Below are 21,101 nucleotides of genomic sequence, written 5' to 3'. Positions count from 1 at the left end.
TACCATATTGCCCTGCTTTATTTTTTACAGAGCTGGCTTCCATCCATACCTCCTCTGGTCTCATCCATGCTGATTCCAGGCTTCCGTTTCTCAGGTCTGGGCTCCCTAATGTCAGGCGAAGCTCACCCACACTCTCCCTAATGGCCAACCCCTCCCACCCACTACAGCCTGACGGAGCCTCTGGCAGCCAGGGTGCTCTTATTCCCTGCAAGAAGAAAGCCAAGGATGAAATGCACACACTTCCATAGCCTCAGTCTCCTCCCGCCCTTGCCAAGATGCTAAAGGGGGTCCTCATCGCCCTGGGCTGGGGAAGATGGCCACCGGCATAGGGGTGGGGAGAATACGAGAGAAGACTATTCTTTGGATGCATGGTGTGGGAATGATGAAGTATGGTAGCAACCATACTTGGGTAAAAATTGCTGTTTAATATTTTAACCTTGCTGTTTGGGGTTCTGTACTCATTTAAAAGTTATTTTGATTTTCTGAACTTATGTATGCTATCCCAATACTCCATTGATGATGGTTTGAATGTCCCATTGATTGTGATCTCACTGGTCATCGAAGCACATTCCTCTGGGCCCCAAGACAGTTCAATTATCCTAAATTGTCTCAGTAGCACAGATAACTGAGTTTCGGTTGACTCAGTGGTCCCGGAATCAGAACAGCACGAATTATCCTAAATTGCCTCAGTAGCTACAGATAGTGCATTCCTGTTGACCCAGTGATCCCGGAATCTGGACAGCACCATTATTCTAAAATTGTCCAGGTGGTCCCAGATAATGTGTTTCTGTTGATTCAGTGATTCGTAGATACTTTAGATAACTAACTTGCTCAATTTCGATTCTGTAAAAGCTTTGCACGAAACAGGTTCCTCATTCCAGACCCAAAGATATAATCGATACTTTTGTGATATCCTGCCAATATAAGCCAGACGTGGCAAGCTGTTCGGGGCTGCGAGATTTGGAGCTTTAGCCCCTCGTATGCCGCCGGCCTTTAATAAATGACTCCATAATTCGACTTTTTTGAGGCGTCCTTTGTAAGACGGGGGTTACACCACAACAATGAAGGAGAGATTCTGCCGTTTGTAGAGTCCTACCCTAGGAAACAACTTGGTACCACTCTCCCACCATCACTCATCGTTTACTGTTCTCTCTATCCCAGACCGTAAAAGGTCAACTCCCCTCTCAGTCTCCATCCCAGCTTAGCCGCTTCAGGCACTGACTCCACCCAGTGATGCCCATTACTGTGACTTCTCAGTGAACCTCACTGCAAATGCTCAGTGGCACAGGACTCCCCAGTGTCAGCCACCACTTGGAGCAAAAGGAGACTCCAGTTCCCATCCTTAAGCCTCTTCCCAAGTCCTTTCTCCAAGCTCCTGCCCTCATCAGCCTCAGCCCACCACTTACAGGACAGGAATCCCGGACCCCTCAGGGCCCGCGCTGCCCCTCTTCTCCTGCCTGCTGAGGATTCGCAGCAGGATATTGTATACATCTTGTTCCATGTAGCCCTGGGGGTGGCGGGAAAGAAAGAAAGGGAGAAGAAGAACAGGAAATGGGACACAGGTGAGGGAGAGGCCCTGAGGTATGGTGGAATGCTGTTTGCTAACGATGAGCCCTCACTTAAACAGTATTTAACTTCATGGATGTTTTCTAATCTTTTCAAGGAAAGCAATGATGTTTACGTTTCAGGACTGCTGTGAGGGTTACGACCCTGAATCTGAAGCAAAGCTCCCGGTACACAAAATGCTAATAAATCCTTGGTAGTTATTATTCCTAATAGAGGAGCAAGCCCCCTCCCCCCACCTCCTCTTCCTTGGTGAGGGATAAACAGGCCTAGGAGGAAATTGAGGAAGGGCATAAGGGACAGGGCATAAAAGGCTTTACAGTGGGTCAGGAATTGAAAAGGGGGGACAGACACCTCTCCCCCTCACATTCCCATACCTCAGGAGATCCAGAGACCTGGCACTAGAACATCCACAGGCTAGCTTTCCGGGAAATGACAAATATGTGTGGGTAAGAAAAGGGACCCCAAATGCAATACTCCCTACCCCACTCTCTGTCCCTCCCTCCCCCTTGCTCACCTGAGCAGCACTCAGTAGATGGTTTCTATAGGTAGTGATGATCTCTTCATGGTTCTTCTGAGAATCCTGGGGGTGAGCATCAATGGGGGTTATGTGCCTACCCTCCCTACTCACCCTGACCCCCAGGCATGAGGAACAATGAAATTAAGTGGTCAGCTGGCCCAGATAGTCCCCCTCGACCCATCACTAGCCCAGCCTGGACCACTGTTTGAACAGGTCTCTGCGATTCCCAGAACCCTCCCACATCACTTCCCCTGTCCACCCTCTTCTCTAGCCGTGACCATTTCCCTAAGGGACCAAACATACCCGCAGCTGCGAGGCAAGGCGCGCGTTTTCTCCCCGAACTGCTAGGACTTCCTCTGAAAGCTGCTCCACCTTCTTCAACAACTCCTTGATCTGAGGCCAAAGGGAACCAGTGAGGCCCAAGTCATGCCCACCCCCCACCACCCAGGGTCAAGGTCAGCTTTCCTTTGCTGAGTATGTACTATGTGCCAGATGCTTTTACACACCTTGTCTCAGGTCGTACTCAAAACAGCTCTACTTCTGTTCTGGGAGGAACAACACTTCTCCGGAGGAAGTATTATTACTCACATTTTGTTAGATAATTTGTCAAAATCATACAGCTAATAAGTGATGACATATGACTTGAACCAAGGTCTTTTTGAATGAATGGCCCATGCTCTTAAGTCTGCACTGGGTCCTGAACCACTCCTGGCTGCTGACCACTGAGCGAAATGGAGATGAGTGTTTGTGGTTGTGAGGCTACGGCACAAATGTGGTTAAGGATAACCAGCAGTAATAGGAATGGTGGGAGTGAGAATAATAAAGATAACTGATTGAGCACTTACCATTTTCAAAAAATCATTCCGAGTATTTTAAATACAATATCTTATTTAATGTAATCCTCACAACAACCCTCTTATTAGCCTCATCTTATACATGAAAAAAACTGAGACTTGGAGACACCAAGGCTTAGATAACTCAATCAAGTTCAATCAGTAAGTTTTGAAACTGAAATAGAAATCCAGACGATATCAGTCCAACATTCACTACACTATTTTCTTTTACCCATTTGCTCTCTTTCCTCTTCTCCTTCCACACCAACAGAAACCCATCCTTTCTTTAATTGGCTCCACCCCACACTGAATCCTATTCTGTATAACTTTTCTTCTATTTTTATGCACTGTGTATTATGTAAAATACTAGAGGCCTGGTGCATGAAAATTCATGCACTGGAGGGGGGGGTCCCTCAGCCCAGCCTGCCTCCTCACAGTCCAGGAGCCCTCAGGGGCAGGAGGCGACCTGGCGATCAAGGGAAGGCGACGCCCCATCACACCTCTGCTGCTGCCACTGCTGGCAGCACAAGCCTCGGCCGGCCCTGGTTACCTGAGCTTCGGGTGGCCCTGGGCAGCTGGGCAGCCACCATCCAAGGCTTGCCTGCGCCTTGGGCCAGCTCTGGGAGGCTGGGGGGCTGAGAGGATTGGGGGACTCTGGAGGCAGGCATGCTGGCAGGGCTGAGGGGACTGGGCACTGCCATCTTATGGCTGTGGGCACCACCATCTTTGAGGGTGTGACAGTCAATTAGCATATTCCCTCCTTATTGGCTGTGGGTGCTGCCACATTTGTGATGGTGTGTGGGTCAATTAGCATATTCCCTCTTTATTAGATAGGATATGCTCCCTATATTTTTGAATCATTATAAATTTGATCATGTACATAAATTTGAATAAGAAGTCTGAATTCATTTCACAGGTAAAGTTCTAGAATTACCAAATTCATTTATAAGTTGATTTTTTAAAAAATTTTTTTAGAATTCATATGCCCCTAGACACATGCAGACTTAGAGCAATCATTAGGAAACTCAGTTATCGAACACGGTGGTTTTCAAATGTTTTAGTTTGCATTGGTGCTCTTTGGCAATGGAAATCTTTTGCAGAACCTGCTCGGATGGAAGGGAAGGGATGAAGTGGACCTGTAGCCTAGTCTACTTTTCTTAATCAGCCTTGACTCGCCTTCTCAGAACCCTAGCAAAACCACAGCAACCTACCATATCATCAGACCTGCTCTCAGGCTAAAACATGATTGAAGTCAAAATGCTAATGAGCCACAGTACTCCACAGGTGGGAACCCTGCCACATTGCTTCTGAAACCAGAGTCCAGATTTTAACACCTAAGCCCCTTTCTCTCTTCTATTTATACCTCACCTCCAATATACACTGAGTAGCCAGATTATTATGATCTCTGAACGCATAATAATCTGGCCACTCAGTGTATTTCCTATATAATAAAAGGCTAATATGCAAATTGTCCCCTCGAACAGGAGTTCGACCAGCAGGCAGGCCAGTCAACCACCCATGTCCCCTCCCCCTGGCCAGGCTGGCCGGACCCCACCCATGCACGAATTCATGCACCAGGCCTCTAATATATATATATATATATGTATATGTACACACACACACACACACACACACACACACACACACACACACACTGAGTGGCCAGATTATTATGCATTCAGAGGTCATAATAATCTGGCCACTCAGTGTATATATACAATTGATTTCAGAGAGGAAGGGAGAGAGAGAGAAACATCAATGATGAGAGAGAATCATTGACCGGCTGTCTCCTGCACGATCCACACTGGGGATCCAGCCCGAAACCCAGGCATATAGCCTGACTGGGAATCGAACCTGACCTGCTGGTCCATAGGTCGATGCTCAACCACTGAGTCACACTGCCAGCCCTCACCTCCAATCTTAACCCCAAACCACCTTAGACCCAGAGAACATAGCAAACCTTCCCCGCCGCCGCCTGATCTCATCACCTTGGTCTCCTTGTCCTGGCAAGCCCCCAGCAGATGCTCCATCTTCTCTCTCAGCAGCCCCACCGTTTTCTCAAACTGCTCCGAGCGCCCGCGCATCTCGCTGGCCTGGCGCTCCTGCTCCGTGGCCCGGGCCGCCAGGTCCCCGCTGCGGCAGCGCTCGTCGGCCACGGCCTCCTGCAGCCGGCCCACCTCGCGGCAGGCGGCGTTGTACTTCTCCAGCAGGGCCTTCAGCTCCTGGCCCCACGCCTGGGCCTGCGCCGCCAGCGAGCTGCGCGCCCTCTCGTGCTGCCGCAGGCTGGCCGCCTCCCGCGCGCGCAGCTCGGCCACCTCCTCCGTGGCCTGGTACAGCAGCTGCTTCAGCTTCCCGATCTCCTGGCTCTTGCCGCGCATCGAGGCCTGCACGGCGCGCAGCTCCTCCTCCAGCTTCCCCAAGTCCTGCTCCAACGCGGCCACTTCAGGGGGAGCCGTCACCTTGGAGGAGGTGCCGGGTTCCGGGTGTGAAGCGGGGGCTCCCCGCAGCCGCTGGTTTTCCTCCTCCAGCCTCGCCAGCACCTGCTGGGCCTCGCAGTGCCTGGCGACCAGGGCGCTGATGCAGGCCTGCAGCTCCTGCAGGGGCTCGGTGCCAGGGCCCCGGGCACTGGCCTTGCCCACCAGGTCGGGGGGCAGGCAGTCCCACAGCCCCCGGAGGCCGCTGCTCTGCGTCGCCAGGTGCCTCCGCAGCTTCTCGGTGGCCTCCTTCTCCAAGGCCAGTTCATCCGTCAGCAGCCCCACGTTCCTCCGCAGCTGCTGGAGCTGAACCTGCGCCACCGGCCGGGGCACAAACTCCCGCTGCAGCCGCTGGCTCAGGGACTGCAGCTCCCCTTGCAGCCGCTGCCGCTCCCGGCCCAGCTCCCCCAGCTCCTCCAGCAAGTTACTGTTGCTCAGTCTCAGGGCCGACACCTCCTTCTCCAGCATTCCCTTGGCCAGCCCTCCCCCGGGCGGCTGTTGCCTGCCAGAGGCCCCTGGAGACCCCCGCTGGGTCCCAGGAGCCCCTGTCTCCTTCTCTCCATCCTCTTCCGTGATGGTTTCTGAGCCTGCCTTTGGGGCTCCTTCTCTGGTCTCCTGGGCAGGGGTCACAGGTGTCGCTTGCAGCCCTGCCTTGGCCCGATCCAGCTTCAGCAGCACCTGCTCCAGCCTGGCCTCCATCTTCTCCCAGGCGGCCGCTGTGGCCTCGGCCCGGGACGCCCCCAGAACTCTCTCCAGGACCGGTCTTGACAAAGCCCCCAGGGCAGCATCCTTCTCTCGCCACACGGCAGCCAGCTCCTCCCTCAGCTGTAGCAGCAGCTGGCTCATGGCTGCTGTGCCCACTGCTTCAGCCACTGTGTCTGCTCTTTCCGCCCCTGGGGCCTTCAGCCTCTCCTCCTGGCCAGCATGCGGCTGGTCTGCATGCTCAGGGCCAAGGGCCTGCCCACCGCCAGTCGTCAGTTGCTGTCCTGTGGCTTCCCCCGGGATCTCAGACTTTGGGCCCTGGGGTGGCCCCTGTTCTGGTTGGGACCTTCCATGGGCTTCATAATGCATCTCCCCAGGGGATGAATCCTCAGTCTTCTTGGGAGCGAGTACTGGGTTGGCTGCGGCTGCGGCTACTGCCTGCTGCTGCTTCTTCAGCTCTCGTATGCCCTCAGCCAGCAGGTCCAGGGGGGAGCCCTGCTCCATGCCATCCCCTCCAGGACGGATACTAGGACTCTGCCCGTCTGGAGCTCTGGGCTCTCGGAAGAGCAGCAGCCCCAGCTCCTGCACCTGCTCTCGGATCTGGTTCGCCAGGCCCAGGTAGGCTGCCGCTTGAGCCTTGCACTCTTCTGTCATTCGCACCATCTCCTGCTCCAAGCGAGAAACTTTCTTCTGCTCCTCTTCATACTTCCACTTCCACTCCTCTGAGCACGCGTCATCACGTTCCCCTTCCTGCTCCGCCGAGGGCTCTGCTCCCCGGGGGCTCTTGGGCGGAGAACCCACCGGAGGGTCAGATGGAGAGGCCTGTGTAGGAAACAGCAGAGTGAGGGAAGCCAGGCAGCTCCCAGCCCCGGGAGGGCCTCCCTGCCCTTAGACCATCTGGCCGCCCCCAGGGGCCACTGCCTGGGAGGGATCCCGGTGGGATGGCCTGGGTGGGTCGGAAGGGGAGGCACTTAGGGTCTTACCTTAGATGCAGCATCTGGGTGTTGAACCAGCCCCTGACCTATATGAAAAGACATGAGGAAAGTGTGACCCTCACTGAGAGGAGCGGCCCCCTCAGTGTCATAACCCTCACCACACAGATTCCTGGAGCTGGGAGCCACTCCTGGTCAACCCAGCAGCCTTGGTTCCCTACCCCAGCTCACTCATTTTGTTCACTCACTTTATTGGACACTATACCAGGCGCTGTTACAGGCCCCGGACATCGATGGTGAACAAAACAGACATGGCCTGTCATCTGGGGGTTTAGAGTCCAGCAGCGGGGAGAGACTGACTGGGAACCCACACAGAGATGTTCAATCACAGCTCAGAAGTCCTAGCCATAGCGCCAGCCCGAGCTGCCTGAGTAAGACGGGGCTTCATTAAGGACCTTGGTGGCCCTGCTTTTGGGAACTTGGGGTCATCTCATAGCAGCAGCAAGAAATAAGCCAACGCTGGACTCCGGTGGCAATTATTTGTCAGGTGGGTGTTTCCACGGGGACAAATGGGATTCTAAGAAGCTCCTCTGAGCTCTTGGGGAGGATCTTGAAGTTACACAAGGGAACTGGCTTACCTCCCCGCCGCCAGCTCAGGGCCTGCTGCAGCAGCTTCCGCAGCGCCTTGTCCTGTGTGCGCAGGCCGTAATACAGGGCGTCATGGCCCGCACTGTCCACTGTCCCCACGTCTGCTCCGTGGCTCAGGAGCAGCTCAGCCACTTCGGCGCTGCCGTTCTCACAGGCCAGGATCAGAGCCGACCTGTAGGTTAGGACAAATATATATATATATATATATATATATATATATATATAAATACACACACACACATATACACACACACACACACACACACACACATATATGATATATATTATATGTACAATAATAATATAATAATGTATATAGTAATATATATTATATGTACAATAAAAATATATATATGTACTAGAGGCCCGGTGCACGAAATTCGTGCACGGAGGGGGTTGTCCCTCAGCCCAGCCTGTACCCTCTCCAATCTGGGATCCCTCTCACAATCCAGGACTGCTTGCCTGCCTGCCTTCCTGATTGCTCCTAACCGCTTCTGCCTGCCAGCCTGATCACCCCCCTAATCACTCTGCTGCCAGCCTGTTTGCCCCCAACTTCCCTCCTCTGCCGGCCTGGTTACCCCTAACTATCCTCTCCTGCAGGGTTGATCACCTCCAACTGCCCTCCCTTGCAGGCCTGGTCCTTCTCAACTGCCCTCATTTGCAGGCCGGGTGCCTCCCAACTGCCCTCTCCTGCTGGCCATCTTGTGGTGGCCATCTTGTGTCCACATGGGGGCAGGATCTTTGACCACATGGGGGCAGCTATATTGTGTGTTGCAGTGATGATCAATCTGCAGAGTACTCTTTTATTAGATAGGATAGAGGCCTGGTACAGGGGTGGGGGGCAGCTGGTTTGCCCTGAAGGGCATCCTGGATCAGGTGGGGGTTCCCTTGGGGCATGGGGCAGCCTGAGCGAGGGGCCTGTGGTGGTTTGCAGGCCGGCCACGCCCCCTGGCAACGCAAGCGGAGGCCCTGGTATCTGGAATTTATTTTCCTTCTGCAATTGAAACTTTGTAGCCGGGAGCAGAGCCAAGCCTGGGGCTCCGTCTGAGGCCGGTAGCCATTTGTGTTGGGGTTATAATTGAAACTTTGTTGCCTAAGCGGGTGGGCCCGGCCAGGGTGTGCGGAAAGTTTTGCTTCCCCTGTTGCCGGCGGCAACCCTGGCCTGCTCTCTCAAGCTCCATTCTGCCACCATTTGTTTGAATTTGTTTACCTTCTATAATTGAAACTTTGTAGCTTGAGTGGAGGCTTAGGCCTGGCAAGGGCAGGCAGAAAGCTTGGCTTCCTCTGTTACCTAGGAAACCTTGCTCTCTGTGGCTGTAGCCATCTTGGTTTGGGTTAATTTGCATACTCGCTCTGATTGGATGGTGGGCGTGGCTTGTGGTGTGTCAGAGGTATGGTCAATTTGCATATTTGTCTATTATTAGATAGGATATATTTTATTTTTTTTTTCAGAGAGGAAGGGAGAGGGAGAGAGAGATAGAAACATCAATGATGAGACTCATCAATCGGCTGCCTCCCGCACACCCTACACTGGGGATTGAGCCCACAACCTCCTGGTTCATAGGTCAACACTCAACCACTGAGCTATGCCAGCCGGGCAAAACCAGAACTTTTCAAATGCCATTCCTGGAGCTGCAGTATCACAAAGCAGGGGCCAATGGCTTCATTTTTCTCTGCTTTACATATTAAGATTCTGCATAAATTCTTTATTGGAGAGAAGGATTCCATTGCTCGGAAGATAGTTTGAAAACCAGTAAATTAAACTAATGAGTCCAGAGGGATTGATTCTACTTCCAAGTGATCTACATTAGGAAGATGGCGGCGGCAGCTGAATAAGAGAGGATAAGGAACGCTTGCCTCCCGTCTCAGGGAAAACAGTGAAGCAGGAGGCGATCTCTTCTAAGCCACCACTCAGAAGAAAAGAGACCAAGAACACAGAGACCAACCTACCCCCCCGCCCCACCCCCGCTGCCCCCTCCCCCCCACACGCTTGCCCAGTGGCTCCTTCGCAATCGGCCGGGGCCTGGATTGGGGTGGGAAGACGGGGACGGCTCACTTGTCATCCTTGTCGGTGACATTGACTCGGGCGCCTCTCTGCAGTAGCTGTGAGCAGATAGCTGCGTGGCCGCCCAGCGAGGCGATCATCAGGGGTGTGCGTCCATCCTGCACGGATTGTGGAAAGGGAGTTCACGAGAAGCCAGGGGTTTGACACAATCCTACCAGCTCCCTCTCCCCACACCTCTCCAGGAAAAAAGTCCCGTCTAAGGGCTAATACCCCTTTCGGAGGGTTAAAAGCTCTCCAGAAGATAAGGCTTAACCTCTCTCTGAGGAAGAGGAGGGGGAGGAAGAAAAGGTGGTGCCGTGCAGCCCCGCTCACAGAAGTTGGCCAATCAGGCTCAGAGAGAGCGGCAGCCTGCCCTGCAGGGCGCTGGCCAGGGTCCCGCTGACACTCACATTATCTAGCACATCCAGGAAGGCTTCATGGTCACACAGCAGCAGCACACTTGAGGCACAGCCAGAGGAAGCTGGGAGGGTTGAGGGGTGATTGGGTGAAGGGGAGCAGTGCACCTAGTCAGATCTCGACCCAGCAGCCCCTCCAGCTATCTTAGAAAACAGCCCTGCCCTCTCCACCAATGTTACCCTCCCCTCCCTTCCTCCCCTATCTCCCCTGCAGCCCTGCCCCCACAGTCTCCTGGCACACACCTGCCCAGTGCAGCGGGCTACGATTTTCTGCATCCACAGCGTCTTCATTGGCACCGTGCTGGGAAGAGCCACAGAGGGAAGCAGCATGGAACTGAGTGTTAACGTTCTCATCCCATACCCACTGTGGGGTCCCCAGCTTCCTAATGACTGCGGGGACGGGTGGGAGGATCATAGCTTTGTCCAGCTGCTCCGCAGGCCCAATCCATGTCTTACAGGTGATAGGCAGCCTTGGATTTCAGCCCTGGTTCTTAAGCCGAGGGCCTGAGAAAAATCAGGTTGCGGATAAATAAGCGTGCTAGGACAACAAGGCCTGGGTCCCTGGCCGGCACTTTGGGGTGGTAATTGGGAATCTTGCAAAGGGCTGGGAAGAACAAAAGCAGAAGGTCAGGAGCCCAATGGCCTCCTGTTGGCCTTCGTACTTTTGGGAACTTATCTATTAATTGTCCACATGTCATTTCACATATATATTTCCCTTTGTGCTCTAGACTACGAACGCCTCAAAGGCTGACAGTAGGATTTTGGTTTAATTTGAAACTCTCTGCCCTCCTCCTGCCCATCATCATCACAGCACTCAGTCTCTGGAGTGGCTCGCCAATGGCAGAGCTCAAAATATGCATATTGACTTCGGGGCAGTCAGCCCCTGCCAACTCTACTTCCTGACCTGCCCTCAAGGGCAGCATTAAGTGCGGGGCCTGCACAGAGTAGGTGTTAAATAAATGTTTGTGAATTAAAGAACAAATGATCACCAGCTCTCTTATTGGGGAGGAGAGGGGTATATTTGATTAAATATTCTTGTGACTTCAAGACCAAGTCTGGGAACTCTGGGTCCGCTCCTTCCCTTCACAGGAGGAGTATCGAGGGGTTGCTGTACCTGGAGCAGGACCTTGACACATTGTGGCTGGCAGGAGATGGTGGCCAAGTGCAGGGCGGTGCTTCCTGGAAGGAGGAGGAGGAAAAGAGGCAGGTGGGTGGCCTATGCAGGCCAATGACTCACTGGGAGGGAAGGCAAGAGACGCACAGATAATCAAAGGGAGATTAGAGAGAGAAGCTCTCAGCCATATGGGGCCAGAAATTCCTGTTCCCCAGGTGCCTGGTACACGCGGTGGAGGTGGGAGGGGGTAATGCATACCCAGCTTGCAGGGAGGGGAACCACGGAGGATGCTGGCCAGACTTCATGAGGAAGGAAGAGGAGGCTGTGGTGGGACCCTCCAGCGGGGCCCGCACTGGCCCCCACGCTGCCGCAGAGGGAAAAGCAAGCAATACGGCCCAGTCTGACTCACCGTCCTCATTCTGGCTGTTGATGTCGGCCCCATTTGCAAGCAGGATAGTCAGACATTCTGTCAGGCCCTTGGAGGCTGCCAGATGAAACCTGCAGAAGGATGAAGGGACCAGGGGATGAGGAATGGGAGAAGCTTCGTAATCTCAATAATCACTGCCTGCTACACCTACACTCTAACCCCAAAGCCAAGCCCAAGAGCAGAGAGGGAAACTCCCCTCGCCCGACTTACTGAGAAAGAGAAGGCTAGATGGCCTACTGTCATGAGTGAGAGGAAGCCGGAAGCAAATACAGAAATAAGAGCTACAGGTCCCAAGCAATCTCAGACTGTGGCGGGGGCGTCCAGGACGCTTCCCAGACTGGTCATGTCACAGGAAGAGTCGGCCAGACCAGAGCAGAGGGCTGGACAGGTGAAGCTGACTCGGCAGAGACAGGAGCAACATCCCTCTTGTCCCACTCACTCCGCTTAGCCGTGTGACTCGTAGCTACCACTTCATTCTGAACTTTCCAAGCACACCCTCCTCCCCCGCCCTGTGCAATGCAGAAATACTCTGTGTACTGTCTGGATCCGTGTTCTGTTTGTTTCATGGGCTTTATGTCCTTTTTGGTCAGTTTTGTCAAGCTGGGCTGTGAGTGGATGGAGCTCATAGACAATATCTTCTTCCCTCACTTTGGGCAGCACTTGATCCCTAGCAAAGACTTATTGGGACCCAAAGGGCCCTGCAGCTGCGGGCATTCCCTGTCCTGTGACAGATTGGGGGTGGAGTTTCCGAAGGGAATCACATGCCACAGGTGGGCCCAGGGGCTGACTTACGGGGACTGGCCGTTGGAGTCCAGCTTGGTGGGTCGGGAAGACTTCCTGGAGGCCAGGGCGGCCACGCGCCCCACGTCCCCCCGCTGCACGGCCTCCAGCAGCTTCTGATCACGGCGGTTCCATCTCTCCACCTGGTGCAGAGCCACAGATTGCAGTTTAGGTGAGGGCGGAGTGGAGAAAGGAAGGAGACAGCGCTAGCCAGTTTGCTAAGTGGTTAGAGCGTCGGCCTGTAGACCATAGGGTCCCGGGTTCGATTATGGTCAAGGGCACATACTTTGATTGCAGGCTCCTTCCCAGACCGAGCTCTAGTCGGGGCTCGTGCAGGAGGCAACCAATCGATGTGTTTCTCTCACATGGATGTTTCTCTCTGTCTTTCCCTCTCTCTTCCACTCTCCCTAAAAATCAATGGAAAATATCCTCGGGTGAGGATGAACAGAAAGGAAGGAGGCGGTTAGGAAGATGCCAAGCCAGGGGAAAGGAACATCCCTGAGGGCTTGCAATGTTCCACTCAGTCCAGATCACATCGTCCCTGTTAGGTGAGCAGTTAAGTATCACCAGTTCATAGGCCACCCAGCACTGCTTCTGGTCATTGCCAGCCCTGGATCAAAAGGGGCTTGGACTGCTGAATTAAAAATCACTTTTGAGTGCTGGATGCAGAGTATTTCAAATGCCTTTTTAATCCTCACTGTGATCATCATTGTGGGTGCACAGCCGCAGAGTCCTGGCCCTGATGCCCTTCCCTTTTGCTCTCGGGCTTTTGCTGGAGCAAACTGACCCAAACTGACCACTCCTGCTTGGGCTCACATGCCTCTCAGCTTCCCATGCTGCTCTGCTGTTCGTCTTCAGATGTTTGGGAAATCAAGGCACCTAAGGTCAGGTCACAGCCATGAGGCCAATTATCTACCCATCGGCTTTGGGCCCAAAACTGGGAGGAGAAGCACAGAGTTTCGGTTTTCCCATCTCACATCTTTGCCCATTACCTAGTTGCTCTTCCCTTTCAGGACAACAACAGCCAAAAGGCAAATATCGGTCTCTCGCTGGGTTTCAGGAGGCAGCAGAGGCCTCTCCCCATCTCCTCCCTCCCCTCCTTCCCCTATTCCTGGCAGGGAGCAGCTGTCCCAGATAAGGCCACACCTGGGCAGGCATTGTTCTTTTATTCCAGCTTGACTTTCTCCCGGTGATGGGGTAATTACAATCATTGAAGTATCACTGGGTGTGAGAGAGAGAGAGCTGGGTAAAACCATCCAGAGCAAAACGCACAGAAAAGCCTGGTTTGACCCAGAGAAGAGGAAGGAAAGGAAGAAAGGTTGCAAAGACACGTGGTGAAAGCACAGAAAAGCCTGGTTTGACCCGGAGAAGGGCCGCAGGGGAACTTGGTCAGCAGGCCCCAGTTTGGGGTCTGGTCCAGCTACTTTCTCAGCTACGTGACCTGGAGTAAGCCATTTCACACCTCTAACCTGCTTCCTCATCTATCAGATGTGGAAAATAATAACTGCCTCATCATGTTGTATTAAATGAACTAATGTGTATAAAATCTCTTTGTAAACTGTGAAGAGCTACACAAGTGTATGGCATCCTTCTAACGAAACAGGAAGTGCTGGGGTTTGGTGGTGGCACATTGCATTTTATGAGGTATAATCTCAACAAGGAAGAGGCTATGGGAGGAGGTGGAAAAATATACGGCCAATGGAAGCCAAATAACTCATTTTCAAATACTGTTTACATAGCTAGGGCAAATTATCCATCACAAACAGGAAAGATTTTAAATGACCCAACCATAAAATGGCCCAGGGGAGATGGATTCGGGGGTAAGATGCCAGTACACACTTGTAAATCCTCAGAGGCCTTTCAAGTGCTATTTCAACCAGCCGCTCAACATCCCTGGAAAGTGGTTAGGGCTGATATTATTTTATCTATTTGACAGAAGACGTAACCAAAGCCCACTGAGGTCCAATAACTGTGCAGAGAACCACAAACTGGCAGGAACATTGCGATTAGAACCGAGGCCCCTGCTGCCCAACCCCAGTTCTCACCACCAGACCACACTACTCCCCAGGGACGGGAGACATTTTACTTATTTCCAAACAAACAGCCTAAGACTGCCTCCAGGGCAGAGCCTCCCACTCTCAGACGCTACCTTTCTGCACAGAGTCTCCAAGCGGGTTAATTCTCCAAGGACAAAATAAGCAAAGTGATTGCTCCACATACCAACAGACTGAGAGGTAAGAACACCTTATCCTGAATAGTTGTAAAATCATAAAAGCCAGCATTTCAGTAAGGGCCTGAGGTCAGTTGAAGACAAGGTCAGTTGAAGACAATTAGAACAAATCAGCCAAGAATGTTGAGATAGAAACCTATAATCTAAATCTATAGCTGGGGGGAACTGATACCAAGAGTTTGTGCATAGATAAAGAAAAATGTTTATATGTCAACAGACTTAATTGTCTTAACTATTCCAGGAAGCAGAAAACCTGCTGTGGAAAGTTACCGGGTTGTAAAATGGAAAGACCCTGCCCCCTAAAGTGTATTTAACCTGTGTTCAAACCCTGCTTCGGGGCCCACAACCTCTGCTCTGTGTTCAGAGTATGTTGTGGGACCGGGCATGCCTGTACCAATAAACCCTTTGCTTTTTGCATGAGAAGCCTCTCTTGGTGCTTTGTGAGTGCGGCCAGCGTTCCGGGCGTTACATTTGGAGGTTCCACCGAGATTGCTGCAGCCGCCTTCAGGCTCCAACAGACGCTTCTTGGGGTAAGTAATGTCTCTTGGGTGCTGGGTCACCCTCAGAAAAAACAGCTAGCACGACGCCTCCAGCACAGTCACTGCTACTGAAGTATGGCAGTGGAAACTGCTGTTTGGGTTCTGTACTTGTTTGAGAAAACAATAGAAAGTTATTGTGATTGTCTGAACTTATGTATGCTATCCCAATACTCCATTGATGGTGGTTTGAATGTCCCATTGATTGTGATCTCACTGGTCATCGAAGCACATTCTTCTGGGACCCAGGACAGATCAATTATCCTAAATTGTCTCAGTAGCTACAGATAACTGAGTTTTGGTTGACTCAGTGGTCCCGGAATCAGAACAGACCCTAAATTGCTTCAGTAGCTACAGATAATGCATTCCGGTTGACTCAGTGGTCCCGGTGGTCCCAGATAATGTGTTTCTGTTGATTCAGTGATTCATAGATACTTTAGATAACTTGCTCACGAAACAGGTTCCTCATTCCAGACCCAAAGATGTAATCGATACCTTTGTGATATTCTGCCAATATAAGCCAGAGGTGGCAAGCTGTTAGGGGCTGCGAGGTCTGGAGCGCTTTTGCTCCCTCGTATGCTGCCGGCTTTTAATAAATGACTCCATAATTCGACTTTTTGAGGCGTCCTTGTAAGATGGGGGTTACACTACAACACTACCAGCTGACCTCAGTGGGACGTCCTCCGTTTAAAATCCTGATTCTCACACTTCCTCTCCTTGTGAATTTAGGCATGTGAAAACTTCTCTGAACATCAGGTTCTCAATGACACAAAGCACCTAGCGCTGTCTGGCACATAGTAGGTGCACAATAAATGTTAGTTGAAGCCCCATTCTTTCTAGCCTTTTGGGGACTGTGGACGGAAGGGGCCACATGCTGACCTGACAGGCTCAGGGAAGGCCTGTATGGCGGTCTTGCAAACTCAGAGACCTAAAGTCACCACAAAGGATGGTCTGAAATGAAACTTTAACTAAAGCAGTTATGGTGGGTAGTCACGTCCTAGGCGGTATCTTCACCGACAAGGTCAACCTTTACCTTAACTGAGCCTATCTGTCTTTTTGCATCTATAATAACATACCCTTTGAAATGTCTGGGTAACTTGTAACTTCCCTTTTTCCGGACCCCCTGGGGCACAACCTAATGTGCCTGAGCTCCAGGACAGATACCACAAATTCCTTCATTATCATGTTAATTGTTCCTGCACCCACCTAAGTATGTGTCCATCATTTTACTTTTTATCCAATCCCAGGGGTTTTCCCGCTTTGCTTTCTTCCACCTCTCTAGTCTATCACTAATGGATTTCATGTAACCCACCTATGTCCCTTTCCTTTGATTGCAATGTATAAATACAGATGTAACCCGCCATTCTCCAGAGCATTCTCTCAATTCATTGAGGTTCTGCTTGCCGGCATTTGTCAACAGTTTGGCTCAAATAAACTCACAAAAATTCTTTGCAGGTTTCCGTGGTTTTTTATGTTAACAGGGCACATTTTGGATGTTCCTGGGCTCAGAATTCTCCGTACAGGGGAGTGGAAGGAAGAGATCTTGCTCATATCAGCCTATGCTTAACAGCTAGGCTGTATAGGTGGTTACAGTGTTTCCTAGCAAAGCTGACACTTTTCTTTTCAGCTAGACAGTTCTAAATCTACTGGATTTACTTAGTGTAATCTTGTTTTACTAAGAAGAATTTAGAATAGGTGGAAATTCTTCATGACCAAACCTCTGTAGAGCTAGAGTGGAGACAGACAGAGATAAGCTTCTCAATTCCAAGATCTAGTCCTTTGCTCAGCCAGCACCTTGGAAAAGAGGCCCTGGATTACCATCACAGCCTCAAGGGAGCAATTACCAAATTAATCAGCAGGTTCAAATACAAGAATAAGCCTTGTATTTCTGTAGTTAAGATTGGGGACCTTTGTAAAAGTAATTGCAACTTCTGATCTCTGGCTGTGTGCCTGTAAGCCTGCCCCCAAGACAGCGCACCACCAGCAGAGGAAGAGCCGCCCCGCTGAGCACAGGCGGATGGAAGTGGAAAGGCCGTTGTGAAGGAACCAGGAGCTGACTCTCCATTTTTAAAATGCAACTGACATTTCTCTAAACTGACTCAGTCCCAGCTGTTTAAAGCTATTTTCTGGCCTACTTCCTGCAAAGGCAGAGGAAGCTAATATGTAAGACACTCTCCTCAAAGCCTTCCTCTACTTGACTAAAATAAGATTATAAAAGCTGAGTTTTGTCTGTTTGCTGAATTTCCTATATTCTGGATAACTTAGATTAGTTTTGTTTTTGTTTTTGTCCAAAATGTATTTTATTGAATTTTTACAGAGAGAAAGGGAGAGGGATAGAGAGTTAGAAACATCAATGAGAAAGAAACATCGGATCAACTGCCTCCTGCACACCCCCTACTGGGGATGTGCCTGAAACCAAGGTACATGCCCTTGACCTGGGACCCTTCAGTCCATGGGCCGACGCTCTATCCACTGAGCTAAACCGGTTAGGCAACTTAGATTAGTTTTAAAATGATCAGGCCACCGAAACCGGTTTTGCTCAGTGGATAGAGCGTCAGCCTGCGGACTGAAAGGTCCCAGGTTCGACTCCGGTCAAGGGCATGTACCTTGGTTGCGGGCACATCCCCAGTGTGGGGTGTGCAGGAGGCAGCTGATTGATGTTTCTGACTCTCTATCCCTCTCCCTTCCTCTCTGTAAAAAATCAATAAAATATATTTTTAAAAAAAAAATAAAAATAAAATGATCAGGCCCCAGCCAGTGTGGCTCAGTTGCTTGAGCGTCATCCCATGCACCCAGAGGAAGCTGGGGGTTCTAGTCCCGGTTTGAGGCTCCATTCCCAGTAGGGGGCGTGCACGAAGGCAGCTGATGATGCTCTCACATCGATGTTTCTCTCTTTCCTTGTCCTTCCCTCTCTCCCTCCCTCTTTAAAAAAAATCAATAAGCCCTAGCTGTTTTGGCTCAGTGGACAGAGTGTCAGCCTGCAGACTGAAGGGTTCCAGGTTCAATTCCGGTCAAGGGCACATGCTTGGGTTGCAGGTTCAATCCCCAGTAGGGGGCGTGCAGGAGGCAGCCGATCAATGATTCTGTCTCATCATTAATGTTTCTCTCTCCCTTCTCCTTTCCTCTCTGAAATCAATAAAAATTTATATTTTAAAAATCAATAAAAACATCTTAAAGAAAAAAAAGATGATCAGTGATTTTTCAGTCCTTATCTCTATTTGAGAGTGAAGGGCTCTGGCCCTGGACCCAGAGGCGGGGTGCGGATGGGTGGCCAATCCGGAGTGACTGGGAAGCCAGGCTTAGGAGTGGCCAGGAGGGTTGTCACACTGTTTTATTCTCTGACGAGCAGGTCCAGAGTGGTTAGCGACTCAGGGAGTGGAGGAATTTCTCTTAAGAGGTATGAGGAAGTTTTATGAGGAAACAATTTGCCACTGAAACTGGCCTATTAGCGAGCTTTCAGGGATCCCATCCCGCCTGAGGTAAGTGTTCTCCCAGTTAGACAGTTCTAAATCCACCTAACTGACTTCCTATAACCTTGTTACACTAAGAAGAGGTTAGCCCTAACTGGTTTGGCTCAGTGGCTAGAGCGGTTTGGCTCAGTGGATAGAGCGTCGGCCTGCGGACTCAAGGGTCCCAGGTTCGATTCCGGTCAAGGGCATGTACCTTGGTTGCGGGCACATCCCCAGTAGGAGGTGTGCAGGAGGCAGCTGATCGATGTTTCTCTCCCATCGATGTTTCTAACTCTCTATCCCTCTCCCTACCTCTCTGTAAAAAATCAATAAAATTATATATTTTAGAATGGGTAGAAACCCTTCATGGCCTAAACTTTGTAGAGCTGAATGAAGGACAGAGGAATACTTCCAAATGCCAACGTGCAGCCCGTTGCTCACCCAGCATCTTGGAAAGGAGGCACTGACCGAGGACTGGAAAATCAGGTAGAATGAAATCGTGTCCCCGTTCCCAAGGCACAAGCAGACTCCACAGACCTGAGAGGGAGGGGCACCGTGGTGGACTTTCAGGGAAGAGTCCATGTGAGTAAGAAAACCATTACGAGTTAGCACAGTCTGGGTAGCCTCCGTTTCCGGCACCCACAATAGTCACTCAGTGAATGCCTTGTGGTTGGTTGGTCTATGTGGAGAAGCGAATGTAAGTGGGACAAGGACAGGCCTCAACAGAGTCCCTGCTGTTGCCTCAGAGCTCGCTTCCAGTGCCGAGCGCACTCAACGTTTCTCACGTTTGCTCATGAGTGACATCACTAAGTCAGGCTGGGCTAAGCCCTATTACTACAGGTACTTGGCATCCTCAATGCATAATTCCAATCTCCACAGACAATGTGGTCCCCAGTTGGGGGGTCTCTCTGTAAGAGATCTTCAGAGAAGAAAGGATACACTTCCTAAGCCACCCCCTTCTGTAAGCTTCTTCCTTGTGTTTTGTTCTGGGAGTGACTTCTGCTGGGAACTCTGAGTGAATCCACTCTCTTCTCACCGCCACCTTTCCCCGACTCAGTCAGAGGAAGCAGTATAAGCCCTAAACCACTGGGTGAAGGTGTAGAGTGAAGGAAGATTCCGGGGAGAAGCCGGCGGACGGCCCTGGCTGGCCCAAGAACCAGTCTGATGACCAGGCACTGCAGTGACCTGGTCAGGGTGAATTCTGCAGGCAGCTTCCCCGGATCTGTGTGGAGAGGCCAGGCACAGTGCCTTCTCTGGCAGAGCCTGCTGGGCCGGCCAGACTGTAAGATTAACCCACAGAGAGCAGGGGGTCAGGCAAAGGGGGGGACAGTGGGGTTGAACAACCATCGGGCAGAGAGGGGCAGAAGCTGAAGGGGAGAACAGGAGAAGGCAGCTGGTGGGGAGCACCAATTAGAAAGAGGCGTGGAGTGATGTCTGAGAGCCAGCGGTAATGGTGAGAGGATGGGAGTGGAAGAGGCCTGGGTGCAAGGATGGAGACGACCCTATGAAGAAGGGCTAGGGAAGGCACGGGGCTGGGAGTACTTGCTGGGCTGAGAGAAAACAGCAAGAATAGGACCATAGGGGAGGGGAGGGCTGTGAGGACAGCACAGGACTGGATTGGGGGACAGAGTGGAACTTAGGCTGAGCTGGGGCTGTGGACAGGACAGAAGCTGGAGGACGGTTCAGAACTGAGAGACGGAGCCAAAGTAGAGGACAGGCCTTCCGAAGGGGACAAGGGCTGCAGGGAACACACTAGAAGCTGGGATTGTAGGTGACAGGAGGACAAGAAAGGGCCAAGGGAAAGAACCTTGGGGAGGTCAGAGGTTAGCAGAGGCTGGGGGACAGGGTCTTGAGGGAGGCAGGAATGGCGGGCTGCATTCTGCATTTCGGGAAGGAAGACCTGGAAAGACCGGTAAAGGGAAAAGGCAAATGGTGCCCCGGGGTGGGACACAGGACTCCTGTCACCACAGGGCTCTGTCACCACAGCCCCGTTCCCATACTCCCAGACATTTTGGCACCTACCGCCACCTTTGAGCTGGAGCAGGAGAAGAAGCGCTTCATGGCCAGTGCCAGGGCCAGGGCCAGGGCCACGGGGGGACGGGGACGCGCGGAGAAAGGGGCCACAGGATCCCGAACCCACCGAACTCAGTCGCGGCTGTGCCAGGGCAAGCTGTCAAAAGCGGAGCCGTCCCGCCCCCAGGCCGCCCCGCTCAATCAGAGACCAGACCCGCGGGCTGCGCTTAAAGCTCCGCCCCTGGCCCTGCCCCTCCGCCGCAGCGGAGGCAAAAAGCCTGCAGTCTTGGGCGGCGACCTGGGCTTGGTCTCAACCCCCGCCCTCCAAACCGAACCCGTCCTCCAAACCGAACCCGCCCCAGCTCCGACCGGTTAACCGTACGCAGAACCGCGCGGGCTGGGCTAAAACTCCTCCCCGGC

General features: G+C 52.0%; 1 protein-coding gene across 2 annotated transcripts; it reads right to left on the bottom strand.

The window, feature by feature from the left end:
• On the bottom strand, nucleotides 1-21,019 carry ANKRD35 (ankyrin repeat domain 35). Of its 2 annotated transcripts, none has more exons than XM_008153187.3 (14): nucleotides 20,691-21,019; nucleotides 12,466-12,596; nucleotides 11,656-11,744; nucleotides 11,247-11,311; nucleotides 10,376-10,433; nucleotides 10,127-10,197; nucleotides 9,729-9,835; nucleotides 7,663-7,844; nucleotides 7,076-7,113; nucleotides 4,905-6,914; nucleotides 2,387-2,476; nucleotides 2,081-2,146; nucleotides 1,407-1,507; nucleotides 1-205 (listed from the first exon to the last, which is right to left on the bottom strand). In XM_008153187.3, the coding sequence occupies exons 1-14, from the start codon at nucleotides 20,727-20,729 to the stop codon at nucleotides 199-201; spliced, it is 3,054 nt and encodes a 1,017-aa protein (XP_008151409.3). In that variant the 5' UTR covers nucleotides 20,730-21,019; the 3' UTR covers nucleotides 1-198. The 2 variants fall into 2 exon arrangements, with proteins under 2 accessions (XP_008151409.3, XP_054568004.1); XM_054712029.1 differs by having other exon boundaries at nucleotides 20,697-21,019.
• Nucleotides 21,020-21,101: the final 82 nt, after the last annotated feature.

This window comes from Eptesicus fuscus, chromosome 22, assembly GCF_027574615.1.
Source record: "Eptesicus fuscus isolate TK198812 chromosome 22, DD_ASM_mEF_20220401, whole genome shotgun sequence".
NCBI classification, from domain to species: Eukaryota; Metazoa; Chordata; class Mammalia; order Chiroptera; family Vespertilionidae; genus Eptesicus; species Eptesicus fuscus.
Note: the sequence above shows the minus strand (reverse complement) of the source record. Positions and strands in the feature narration are given on the sequence as shown.

Coding starts and splice junctions, on each gene's coding strand:
- ANKRD35 (XM_008153187.3), bottom strand. CDS start 20,729: ATGAAGCGCTTCTTCTCCTGCTCCAGCTCAAAGGTGGCG. Junction 9,836..10,126: donor TCCTGGATGTGCTAGATAAT/GTGAGTGTCAGC, acceptor CAATCCGTGCAG/GATGGACGCACACCCCTGAT. Junction 7,114..7,662: donor CCTGAGCTGGCGGCGGGGAG/GTAAGCCAGTTC, acceptor CTTTTCATATAG/GTCAGGGGCTGGTTCAACAC.